Genomic DNA, 12,639 nt, shown 5'->3' with positions numbered 1-12,639 from the left:
CCCTTTTTTTGTACGACCTGTATCTCCGCCGTCTCTTCTGCCCCGCACTGCACCTGACAGGCACATGCTGTGCCCAGGCAGGAGTTCAAGGTCGAGGCACAAGTGGCCTGGCCAGGCAGGTCTCGGGGGCAGGGGCGATGGGAAGAGGTCCCGCTGCAGAGTGGAGCCCAGGGCGGTCAGTCCAGGTCTTTGCAGAGGCCGTCTGCACGGAGGACTGCAGTAGTCCCCGCTCGTGTGGGCTTTGCCCCTGGGCTGCGCTGAGGGTCCCCCAGGAGCAGAAGGGGTGGGGCAGGTCTCTCTGGACCACTGCTCTGGTGAGAGAAATCCCGCACTGCAGGGCCAGGGGACACGGGGCAGGTGGAGAGCCTTCCTCAGTGACCCAGGGATGACCTGATGCGTCACGGACTCACAAGTGCTTTCCTTGACCCAGGAGCAAGCCATTGGACTCTCTGTGATGTTCCTCAGCTTCCTGATTCCCGCAGGCTGGGTCTTATCCCACCTGGACAGCTACAAGAAAGGCTCCGCGGCGTGAAGGCTCCGCAGCTCGGGCTCCAGGCACAGGACAGAGAATTGCATTAAACCCCTCCTCCACCTAGTGCTCCCTTGGTGATTGTGTGATTTGTGTACAAGCATCCCCGTCTCTGGACACTCAGCACTGGGCGGAGGGCTGGTTGGGACACCTGGGCCCCAGAAGCCCCTGGCTGGGAGGGAATGGGTCAGACACCTCTGTCAGAGAGCAGGGAGCCCCTCGTCTTAGCCCCGTGAGATAGGACTTGCTTCCTTGGCCCCAGTGCCCTGTACGTGCTGAGCCGCCCTTTGCCCAGGGTAGGAGAGGAGGGCTGAGGCCAACCCCCCACAGAGCCCTATCTCCCATCTCCTGCTTTCTGATCTGAGGCCCAGGCTTGACCTGGGAGCTAAGACTGAGGAAACAGAACTACAAAGAGGACAGAACAAAGGCGTTTATTACATTCTCATATGACACAAGAGAGGTTCCCACAGATGGAGGTCATGGAGATGAGCCTCCAAGAGGTGTCCCCATGCACTCTCGGGCTACTCCTTCTCACTCCTCGGGGCACACGTACACTCTTGCCTGCCTTGTCACCGGAGACCCGTGACCCCTCCCCACCGTGGGCTATGGGAGACACCCCCAGAGGCGGCTTCTCTCTGTGGCCCGGCACCCGTCAGCGATGGTCCTGTTTTCGCAGCAGGAAGGACAGCCCCCACCCCACCCCCACTGAGTGCAGACGTCCCCGGTGGCCAGACGGGGAGGCGGGGGACTAAGTGAGGATGTCGTGGGCCTGGTGCTCCACCAGCATCTCCATGCTCCTCACGTCGGTGCACCAGAACTCCAGGCGGTCCTTCATCCCCTTGATCTGAGGCAAACCAGGACCACATGGGTGTTAGGACACTTAGCAATCCCAGGCGTCCATCTCCAGCTAAGTCTTTAGGGCAGGACTAATCAAAAGGACCCCGGAGCTGGGGGAGTGGGCTGTGTGAGAGGGGGTGACCCCAGTCAATTCTTATCGCAAGGACATTTAAAAAAACTTGCAAGAAAGAAAACAGGCAAGAACAGAGGAAATCCACAGGATTAAATTTCCAGCCAACATGGACAAGATGGGTCTGAGCTCAAACCACAGAACTAGGAACGTATTTGATCAGAGTACCAATTTTAAGATTAAAAGGCATCGTCAGCACAACAGCACTGTAATTATGATAAGCTTTTAAATGCAGGGTTCAAACCCAAGACTTGTATTAAATTAGGTTTTCTGAAAAACCCTTACCCCCGCAGCAGTAATATATTCCCCCAAATCTCGTCAATACTGCTTTCTTCCTAACTGGCTTCCATCCAAGCGAAACTAAGACAGCAGATACCACCCAAACCACCCCCAGGGGCGAACGATGCGTTACCTGCTGCAGATCCAACACTCGGGGCTGCACCCAGGTCATGTGAACCCGCTTGTCCACCTCGTCAATGCTGCCTTTCACCAGACCCACCGAGAGCGCCTTCATCACCAGGAGCTCCACCTGCGCAGAGAGGGGCTGACGTGAGTCACCCCGAGGCCCTAAGTGTGGGCAACGAGACACCGTGCCCTCTGTGGTTTGGAGTCTGGGGAGCAGCGTTCCTAGGAGCTCTGGCCCCCTGGGTCCAACAACTGTACCTCGTTCACAGTGATTTTAGCACTTTTGGCAATCTCTTCAAAAGTGAGTTGTCTGTGATTGGCAGGTCGTGTGAAAGTCATCTGAAAAACAATTTCTTGTTAACTAGGTTTCCAAATAAAAACTGTCCGAGAACTGACCGATAAGGATGTTTTCGGCAATACTTGCTCCGAAAGCACAGATCTTATTTCTATCCCGCAAACTAAACTCTTCTTAACACCGGCCCTGTACGTTTACTGGGAACCGGCTTCACGGCAGTCGTCCGCACGGTCAGCATTCGCGCGCCGAGCAAGCGCTTGAGGCCGTGAGCCAGGGCTGCACGTGAGCCGGAGACTGTGGTGCTTCCTCAAGAAGCTCAAATTCTGACAGGAAAGACAGAGGAGCGCGCGGAAGGCGCTGTGATGTACGTGCGCTGTGATGTACGACGAGGCGGGAGCTACTTCAGCTCCGAGGTCAGGACCACCTCTCTGAGGACGGTTATCTGAGAGGAGACCCGACCGGCACGGAAGACAAAAGGAGGGTGGCGGAGGGGTGCGGCCGGAGCACCACCACGAGAGGCCTGGAGCCCGCGGGACCGGCTCCGCTGCAGGGTCTGGCATCACAGGTTCCCGCGCTCACCTCCATGAGGCACAGCAACTGGATCTTCCTCAGCAGCTGGGCTTCGTTGGCTGCTAAATCCGGCTGCGAAGCAGAAAGACATCCGTTACGTCAGCTGCACTTCGGAACCTTCCTACAGCAGATGGAGGAAAAAGAAACCCTGCACATCCGGACACGGTACACTGCGGGGTCGCGGCGGCTCTTTCCTCAGGACGCCACGAACGGCTGCATCCCCCGAAGCCCGTGCGCCCACCGAAGGTGCCGCGGGGTGGTGGATACTAACGCCTCAGACGCCAGTGGGCAGGACCCAGGCACAGGTGTGCAAGGGGACTCTTGGCACAAAAAGGCAAGGACAGACCCGTCCTGCGCCTGAGCAGGTCCCAGTGCGCCGCCTGCGCGGTCAGCTCCATGGAAACGGGGCCTCCAAGGAACACAGCCCTTAAGCTGCAGGGACTTGCTCTGAGCGGAAAGATGTTAGAACTTCTGCAGAGAAACGGCACAGCCGTGAGCACCGGAATAGGCCCTTCTGTGCGACCCGCACAGTCGCCCACAGGTAGGCCACAGGTTACTGCCGAGCAGAGACAAGAGAGAACGGGTTCCCCGACTCAAACACGGAGGAACCCCTACACCGACGCAGGTGGCCCCCACGGGCACTCCTGCCACGGGAACAGCGGGTCAGCCGTCTTTCTTCCCAAGGCCCATGTTTCTCTCAGGGACCAGCACACAGACCACAGACCACAGAAGAGAGCTGGGCTTGCTTTCTGCCTCTTCACAGCCCGCTTACGTCTACTCAGTTCCATCGTGTGTGAATTCTACAAGTTTATTTTGAACTTCGAGAAAACTGAAGTTTCAGAGAAGTACGAAAACAATAATCCCTATCACTACGAACAACTTCGTAATATTTCCTTCTAATAATTTAAAAACTAAAATTACTACAAAAGCTCAGGACTTACTACAACACCTCTTCTCCCCAGTCCACACCTCCCAGAGGCTCCTCTCCTCGCCCGGTGCCCTCTCCCCTGCAGACCCCTTTCCCCCTACACTGACCGCCCCCACCGCCCCTGCATGTGCACTCCCGTTCCGCAGATGGCCCTGCCTTCCCGAACCCTGGGCTCTCCCTGGCTCTCCTCACTCACTCATTTTGGCCACAGACCCTGGTCTGTTCAGCAAATGCTAAAAGCTGCCTTTTCCTCATTCTCATACTCTTCACTTGGCTTAGTTCTATGTACCCCTAAGATCAAACACAGAGCATTACTTCTTCTGGGCCCTCTGTGACACCCGTCCTCCAGACGGCACTCCCGATCATGTTCTGTTGGCAGCGCTGCGCACTACCACAGGAACGGAGTGACTACCGTGACTAGCCACTTAACCACCTGCTCTGACAGCGAGACCAGCCTGGCTTCATCTCCTGTCTCCCTAGTGCCCGGGGTGCGGAGGGAAGGTACATCGCCGGGCAGGTGCGGGCTGAAGGAGAGCTAGGGACACTGCAGGGGCTCTCAGCCGTCCTTCCGACTACTGACCTGCTGGCCCCAGGCGGTCTTCAGCGTCTGGAACCTCTCTACGTTGCCGCTGTTAAAGGCATAAAGGGTGTCAATCAGCCACTGCCGGTCGGTGGTCCTCAGTGACTCCAGCACGGGGTGCATGAGCTGCGGGGAGGACATGGTTAGCCGGCAAAGTACCGTGAGTCGCCCCCTTGTTAAGAAATCTGTACCCAGGGTCCACTTACGAGTTCTCCAAAGTTAAAAACTCCCTCGCCAAGAAGTCCTGCTAGTCCCAGCGTGAAAGCTCGCTCCTGCTGCTCAGACACTACGGCAACAGCACACCTCCAGTGACACCCCCGTTACAAGATCAGTCCTGTTTGGCTTTAAAAATCTCATAAAAAAGTAAAGAAACCATTCCCTGTAATGGTTCTATCACAAAGCCTTAACATGTTTTTAAAAAAAACTTTTACCTCTTCTATTTATTTTATTTTTGAGAAAGGGAAAGTGGGAGGGACAGAGGGAGAGACAATCTCAAGCAGACTCCATGCCCGGCACGGAGCCTGATGCGGGGCTCAGTCCCAGGACCCTGAAATCATGACCTGAGCCCAAACCAAGAGTCGGACACTTTCAAAGCTCTGAGCCACCCAGGTGCCCCATCGGTCACCTCTTCTACAGCACTGGACTGACTCAAGCTATACCTGGGACCACGTATACACGTTTTGTTTACTTATTTCTACCTAATGTGTGACTCTATGTGTATTTCCAGCTAATCTACTTCCTGGAAGCACTACCTCACGTTTCTCTTTACGTCACCTCATCCAGCCTCTTCAGAACAGCGTGAACGTACTTCCCGTTCCCATGCAATTCCCCACTCTCCTGACTGCGCTCCTTCTCTTTCCAGGATGCGCTTCTTGAGATGCAGAACTAACACGGCACTACCGTGTTTACGGCGTTGCTCGTGTCCACAGCTTCTCAGTGAACCATGAGAAACATCTCAAGCGGGCTCCCACACTCCTCGTACTTTCCCCTAAACTTATTCACTTTCTTTCCATTCCTCAGACCCTCGAAGGACTTTTCTGAGGTGTGCCCCCGGGTCTGGTTCCGTTTTCGCCACCAGACCCTCAGGTGCAGGGTCTCACCGCGCCCTTCAGGCTGCAGAGCCCAAGACGCTGGCGTCGCTGTGCCTCTCGCAAAGGCCTCTGGTTCAGAGGACAGGGGAGACTTGAGGAGGACCCGTGAAGGGCGACAGGGTACAGCCTCGTCTTCACCTGAACTAAACGCCCAGGGCAGCCCCGGGGAGGAACGGACACTTGCGCGGCTCTCTCCACCCTCTCCCACCTGGGCCTTCCTCAGCGAGGGACGCACACGCCAGAGCAACTTCTGACAGCTGCTGGCATGCCTCCAGAGCATGCTCCTTCGACACCGACTTTAACGGCTCCATGTTACCTGGCAGATCCTTGATGTCGACACAGCCCAGAAACCGCAGGGCATCTTTGTAGTAGGCGGCGTGGTTTCCGACCGTTTGGTAGTATTTACTGGAGAGGTCGTAGAAGCGGCTGTGAACTGACGTCACACCGGGGAGGCTGTTGAGCATCTCTTCAACATCCTCGATTGTTTCCTACGCGCAGGAAGCAAGACCGCCCTCCTTTTAACTTAAAGCACTTTTAAGGTAACATATGACCCAAAGACTGATAGGCCTATGTTAGAATGGAAAATTCAGTTCATCCAAGACACACACGAAAAGAACACAAACGAGCTACAGACTGGGCAAAGGCCTTTGCCGCACACGCGACACACCAGGGAGTACGGGCGACACTCCAGGACGAACTCTTAACAAACCAACAGGAGCAAAGCGACCCAGAAAAAAATGGGTCAAAGAAAAGATATGAACGGGCAATTTGCAGAAGTGGAGACATGAACGGAGTGGTCACTAAAGCCCCAGTGAGATGGCCTCTCGCCTCCACCAAACTGGCAAGAACTGAACAGTCTGAAAACACCAAGTGCTGCGCTTTGGCAGTGCGAGTACGGTGCTGGGGAGTGTGGGCCATCCCGCGGAAAGGCTTGACCACATCTGGTAAAGGCGCAGGGCACACGCCTCATTACGCCTGTGCCCTCACCTATAGGCCCAGGTGTTGGTGTGATTCTGCCCGTGTATACACAAGGCACCGGGCACAGACATGCTGATAACTAACAGTGCTGTTCGTGACAGGAAGAAACCCTGAATCCCTTCCACAGGAGACTGATGCCCAGGCTGCGAACAGTCACAACAGTAAAACACCCAACAGCAGCAAGAATGAACGGCCACGCGCCAACACAGACTCTCAAACCTCACGCCGAGCCAGTAACTTACAACAATACTACACGTCACCTGACTTACACCCGATCCACAGAGCGTCAGGAACCACACAAGCACGAGGAACACCAGACCCGTGCACGAGAGCACCGCTGGGGCAGGAACGTGCTCAGAGGGCCCCCCAACTGTGCAGTGCTGCCGCATTCCTCGACAAAATTCTTTACGTAGGATTTTATGGCTCTTAATAGGTCTTAAATATTTCAGAACAAAATGTAGTAAGTATGCACGCAGGACAGGACCGGGAAGCAGTTAAGAAATAAGAAGTGTTCTTTTAGGACAATGAGAATACCAACACTTACCCAGTATTTTCTTAAATACTGTGGTTACCAAAAAGCCCACACTCAAACTCAAACCAAACACAGGTAGTCTCTGGTTCAACAAGGTGGACTGACCACATACAAGTTGGTCTTACAGCCACCCATACCCATATCGGTCCCCCAAATAACACTAAAATGGAAATAAGAAACAGACAGGGATTAGGAGGCAGAGAGAGGGTCAGGAGCAGCCTGTGACCTGTCGTGGTGAGTGGGCTGACCCTGGTCTGCGAGGGCCCACATGGACAATCTGAGGCTGTCTGGACCCTCCTGCTGACAGACATGCCAGGGCAGTCCTCTTATGTTAAAGGGTAATAGGCCTCATAGCAGCAACTGATTCTCAGTGGTTTTGAAAAACAAAACCAAACACAGCATGCACGCACGCCTGCACGCACGGAATGATGGGACAAAGGACTGTCAGCCATGGGAGTATGAGAGAGGATACGTGAGAGTTCCTGGTGCTGTGTTCGCAACTTCTCTATAATTTAAAATCACTTGAAACGGTAGAACGGAGAAATAGGATTTTCCCCCTAAAACTCAAACCACTTTGTAAACCAAAGACAAACCTTTATTATGGCAACCTTACCTTCGTGACCTGTAGGTCCCCGATGTTTAATTTTAGAGCCCCAATCGCAGTTTTACACAGGATCACTGCTTCATCGCTGCTTTTCACCTACAGACGTCAGAAACAAGGAGACCTGAGAAGTGTGGGCAGGAGATGAACAGAACATCCACGCTGGCTTCACTTGCGTGACCAGAGACACGCTGGTCTCTGTACGGTGCATATGGCAAGTGTGGACACAAAACTGTAAGTCACACATGTTCTCGAGATTTGACTCAGACTTCATACTGACCTTTTCTCGAGTCTTTTCCAGAAAAGTAAGAGCCACACTGGGATCTAGAAAAGGCAGAACAATGTCAGAAGAACCACCAATAGAGTACCCTTAGAGATTAGTTCCTACCAACCACAACACAGGTGGGATAGTCTTTTGATTTAGATCATAAAATGTAACATAAATGTATTTTAGAATCTGGTATTTTCTATCAAAATGTAAAAGTTCAATTATCTTGTATTTAAAAATCATTTTAATTGCCACTTGGATCTACTCCTTTATGACACAAAATGAGACTCACCAGTCATCTGTCTAACTACGTGAAGAATGATTTCTACCAGGGACAGAGGATTCACCCTGAAATAAAAAACACCAGTCTATGATTATCGCTAAGCATCAGTGTTTTCATGTTTAAAGTCAAAAACCGACAAAGGTGTTTTACCTGTGTTCAAACTCACTGATGAAGTTTTCATAGAGCTGTGGAACCAGAACATGTAGAGTAATTACAGGATGTCTTTCATTCTGCAAAATCAAACATGACCACCAGGCCTGCCACATGGCAGGTCCTGCAAAAATGGTGGTGAAATGACAGGAGACCCACATATGGGTTTATTGATCACCAATGGATTACTGAAGAAAGCTATGGTTTTTTCCCCTGGTAATTAGACCCCTGACCTTTAAGAATCTCCTAGAGCCCAATTCCTATATTCTTTCTCCAAAGTATTTTAGGAAAACAGACTATCAGTTTGAAAGACTCAGTAACCTTCAGATTTTAGAGGGCTGGAGCCTATATGACCAAATTTAGTAGCCATTCAGCAAACACTTGAGTACTTACTCAGACTCTTTGCTAGGTACTATAGACACAGGATATGTAAAATGAAAGTTTGGCGTTCAAGGATTCCTGACCTAATAGAGCAGACTTATAAACAAATAAATGACAGTACCATGAGTTTACGATCGAAGGAAAAAACCCCACGTGGGTGGATCAACCAAAAGGAGAGTTTCCAAAGGTTATTCCAGAAATGGTGATAACTGAGTTTTAAGGAAGGAAGAACAATAGAGAGCTGGACAAATCTGGAGAGGAGGCATGGAGTTGGGAGAACATTCTGGAAAGGAACAAACATGTGCAAAGCACTAAAGAAACCCTGCACCGTGTTTTAGGAGCACTTCTGAAGGGCACAGACAGTGGGAGGTAGTGGGGCTTTTCCTTGTCCTGAAGGTAAGCCCGAGTCAGTGGAAACACATGATCACACGTCTACTTTATAAGCATGACTGCAGGCAGGCAGGGTAGGATAGGGAGGGAACAGACGGAGGGACAGAGACCAGCCAAGGCTACTACTAGTCAAGACAGGAGAGTGAGGGAGTAATGGCAGTGAGGGCAGATGAAGGGTCCGAGAGATTCGCTGGTCACAGGGAGGGGGAACGGACAATGACCTCAGAGGTTATCTCTGGATAATTGGGCAAACTGGGAAGAGGGAGCATCCAGATAGGGTCAACTTGGATAAGGAGAGTCTGCGATTCCTCTGCCACGTGAAGACAGAAAGAGGGAAATGTCCCAGTGAAAGAAAATGCGGCGTCTGTGCAACACAGAGCGTGGGATATACTGAGCCATTAAAAGACAACACGATGACATCAAAGCGCGTTCTGCTTAGTGAAGTAAGTTAGACAAAGAAGGACAAACACTGTATGACCTGCTTCCACATGAAATCTAAAAAAACTGAACTCCCAGATACAGAGAACAGACTGGTGGTTGCCAGAGGCAGGGGATGGGGGGTGCAAGAAACGGCTGCAGGTGGTCAAAAGGTACGAATGTCCTAAGATAATCAAGTCCCAGAGACACACTACAGCAGCGACTAGAGTGCACAGCACTGTGCTGCGCAGGTCATACAAGTTGTCATCGCGGGAAGAAGAAAAGTCTAACTGTGAGATGGATGTTAACTAGACTTCCTGTGACCATTTTGCAGACACAACCCCCCCAAATCATCACACTGTACACCTTAAACTAATACAGTATTACACGTCAATTACTTCTCAAAAAAACTTGGGGGGGGGGTTAGAAATGCCCCTAAAGCATCAGTTAGTTATTTAAATCTGGCAGCCAGCACGGGACGCCTGGGTGGCTCAGTCGGTTAAGCGTTTGTCTTTGACTCAGGTCACGATCCCAAGGTCCCGGACTGAACCCCGCATCAGGCTCCCCACAGACTGCAGAGCCTGTTTCTCCCTCCCCCACTGCCTGCCACTCCCCCTGCTTGTGCTCTCTCTGTCAAATACATAATCTGGTACCCAGCAGAGAGCCATCTAAATAAAATGGCTTTTTCATTACAAAGGACTATTTCAAAGCTATCTTTTTCAGTAAGAGGGCATTCTCAACTTTTCTGATACCCGTTATAATTTATGCAAAAACTCCTCCAAAGGAAAAAGAAACTCCAAATTACTACTGGTCACTGCAGATTCATGAACACTAGTACTGAAAGTTTTGTGGGCCGAGTCTCAACAATTTTTAAAGGTTTGCTTGCCCACGGAAACAGTGAACACCAGTCTGCTGACCTGCGTACATGTTGTGTTATATGCGGTTGAGGGACTATTTTCTGGGTAGAAAGTGATTTAAAGACAAGAAAGCAGAGGATAGAGATGAAGAATCACGAATTATTCATTGCTGTGCCATAGAACCTTAGGAAACAAGTATTAAGAGAGCTCTAATTTGTCATTTTCCCACATAACCCAGAAGGCAGAACGCCCAGCAAGATCTTTAGGTTTACCAACGAATACAAGTTCCTTTGAAGGAGTAAAATGTCACACTGGTGGGTAAAAAACACAAGAAACTCTCAGGACCCCAGGTGTAAGCTTCACTGCGGGCACGTATAAAGTGGTGTATCCAGGGCGAGTACCTCGTGCCATCAAAACTAGTGCTGGGCTCCAATGCAGGTACAAGTCTGATTCCCTCAGAATCTGAGAGCAAGGCATCAAAGAGTAAGATGTTAAGAAAGACTTTAAACAGGAAGCTACCAGTGATCAAACTGGGGGGGTCTGTCAGGGAGTACGGGGAAGGCTTGGACAGAGAATTTTGTTTTTCTTCCCTGTTGACAAAATTCTGAAAGTGCTCACTACAGAGGATTCCCGCCGCCAAGCCTCCCCACCTCCAAGCGAAGCACAAAAGAGGCTCTACCTTCCACACGCCCCACGACAAAGCATTTGGGCAAGCAAGCAGAAATCAGCGGGAGCAGAGGAGCAGCAGTGGTGACGGTCACCTGTAAGGTCCCTATGTTACCTCCACGATTTCCTACCCACCCCCCACCGACCTGAACAGCCGTTTCGGAGAGTACAGTACTGAAAAAGAAGGTCTACGACAGGAAGATACACGGCCTCCTGGGCGAGAAGACAGCGTTTCAGGCAGCGACTTCAGAAGAAGCCAGACTGTACTTGCAGCCACTCGTGCCGCCGACTGGCTGTGATCTGCGGCAAGTTACTCACTCTCCTGGTGTTGGCTTCTACCGCACAGAACAGGGTTCCCTTGTCGTGGTAAAGAGTACGACACCCACCGTGAGGGTTAGGAGGTGTAGTGTATTCAAACAAAGTCTTTACATTGATATCATCTGAGCTGGTGTGGCAAATCATTTACCTTGATGAGGCCATCTCCTTGGGCAAAGCATGGGTCCTGCACAAAATCAAGCACCTGGAGCGTCAGCTGATGCCACAACCTGAAAAGAGAAGGCCCCGGAAGCTAGCATCCGGTCGCAGACGCCCCAGCCCCGACAGTGCTACCAAGCACCAGACCGAATCTCCGCGGTAACAGGAGAAAGCGAGAGCGGACGCGAACGGCCGAGCTCCTCTCCCGGAGACCCCTTTCCAGATGACCTCGAGTTACTGTGAGTCTGGGGTCACACACGTCCACGCAGAAATCCGGGCCCTTCTACTCACTCTCTCAGGGAAGGAGCTTAAAGCGAGCTCGTTGCCTCCCCTGTAAGCGGGTGCACGAAGCATTAAACGGGCGGACGCATCCGCCCTCTCGGGAAACGACAGTGCGCCGGACACCAAAGTCGAGGTCGAAGGACGCGAGTGAAGCGCTAGCGCGGAGGGCTGCTGAGCGTCCCCGGCACGCTCCATCTTGCCGAGCGCCAGGCTCCTGCGGGGCACTGCCGGCGCGTCACTCCGCGCGCGTGAAGAGCGGCCGGGGGCGGCCACGACCCGCTACAACCCCCCGCGTCTGAGGAAGCCCGGACTCCGCGGCCGCAGGCGCACAAAGCCCAGCACGGGACGCAGCGGAAGCAGGGACCACGCGAGGGCAGGCGCGCTGAAGCCCGGGGCGTAGCGAGCCGCAGAAGCAAGAGGGACGCACAGCGGCACGGGGCTCCGGTCTCTCCGCGGCCGGCCGCTGAGGAAGACGGCGCAGACCCAGCCGCACGGCGGCGAGGCCGAGACCGGAACCGGCTACTCAAGACGCGCGGCGGCCCGGCCGGAAAGCGCGTCTGCTCGTCTGACCGGAGTCGGGAGCCTGCCGCAGCCCCCCGGCCAGGAAGCCAGGGAGGCCTGGGTCCCCGCGCTCCGCCCACGGCTCTGCTCCGCAGTCCCCGGGCCGTCAGCCCTCTCCGCCCTCAGGCACCTCCGGCCGAGCCTGCGCCCACTCTCCGCCCTCAGGGCCGCGCACCCTCGAGCCCGGGCCCCGGCGCCCTCTCTGCCCCGCTCTCCCAGCACCGGGCCCCGGGCCCTCGGCGGCGCGCTCACTTCTTCGTGTAGAGCTCCTCCAGACGGTGCCACACGGCAGCCTGGCCGGGGCCGGAGCTCTGGCTCTGCTGTAAGAAGCCCGGAACGTCCTTCATGACGGCAAGAAGGCCGGGGCCGTTCGCACGACGGAGAGGGTAGCCGCCGGAAATGCTCACTCACTTCCGGCGCCGCGCCGCGCGAGG

General features: G+C 53.4%; 1 protein-coding gene across 1 annotated transcript; it reads right to left on the bottom strand.

Moving 5' to 3' along the window:
- Positions 1-944: 944 nt before the first annotated feature.
- Positions 945-12,617, bottom strand: PSMD13 (proteasome 26S subunit, non-ATPase 13). Its single transcript, XM_046017016.1, has 13 exons — positions 12,458-12,617; positions 11,355-11,433; positions 8,178-8,212; positions 8,037-8,092; positions 7,757-7,800; positions 7,489-7,575; positions 5,682-5,853; positions 4,481-4,560; positions 4,275-4,400; positions 2,776-2,838; positions 2,160-2,240; positions 1,909-2,025; positions 945-1,373 (listed from the first exon to the last, which is right to left on the bottom strand). The coding sequence occupies exons 1-13, from the start codon at positions 12,550-12,552 to the stop codon at positions 1,278-1,280; spliced, it is 1,131 nt and encodes a 376-aa protein (XP_045872972.1). The 5' UTR covers positions 12,553-12,617; the 3' UTR covers positions 945-1,277.
- Positions 12,618-12,639: the final 22 nt, after the last annotated feature.

This window comes from Meles meles, chromosome 8 (genome assembly GCF_922984935.1).
Source record: "Meles meles chromosome 8, mMelMel3.1 paternal haplotype, whole genome shotgun sequence".
NCBI lineage: Eukaryota > Metazoa > Chordata > Mammalia > Carnivora > Mustelidae > Meles > Meles meles.
This window is presented reverse-complemented; position numbering and strand designations above follow the sequence as displayed.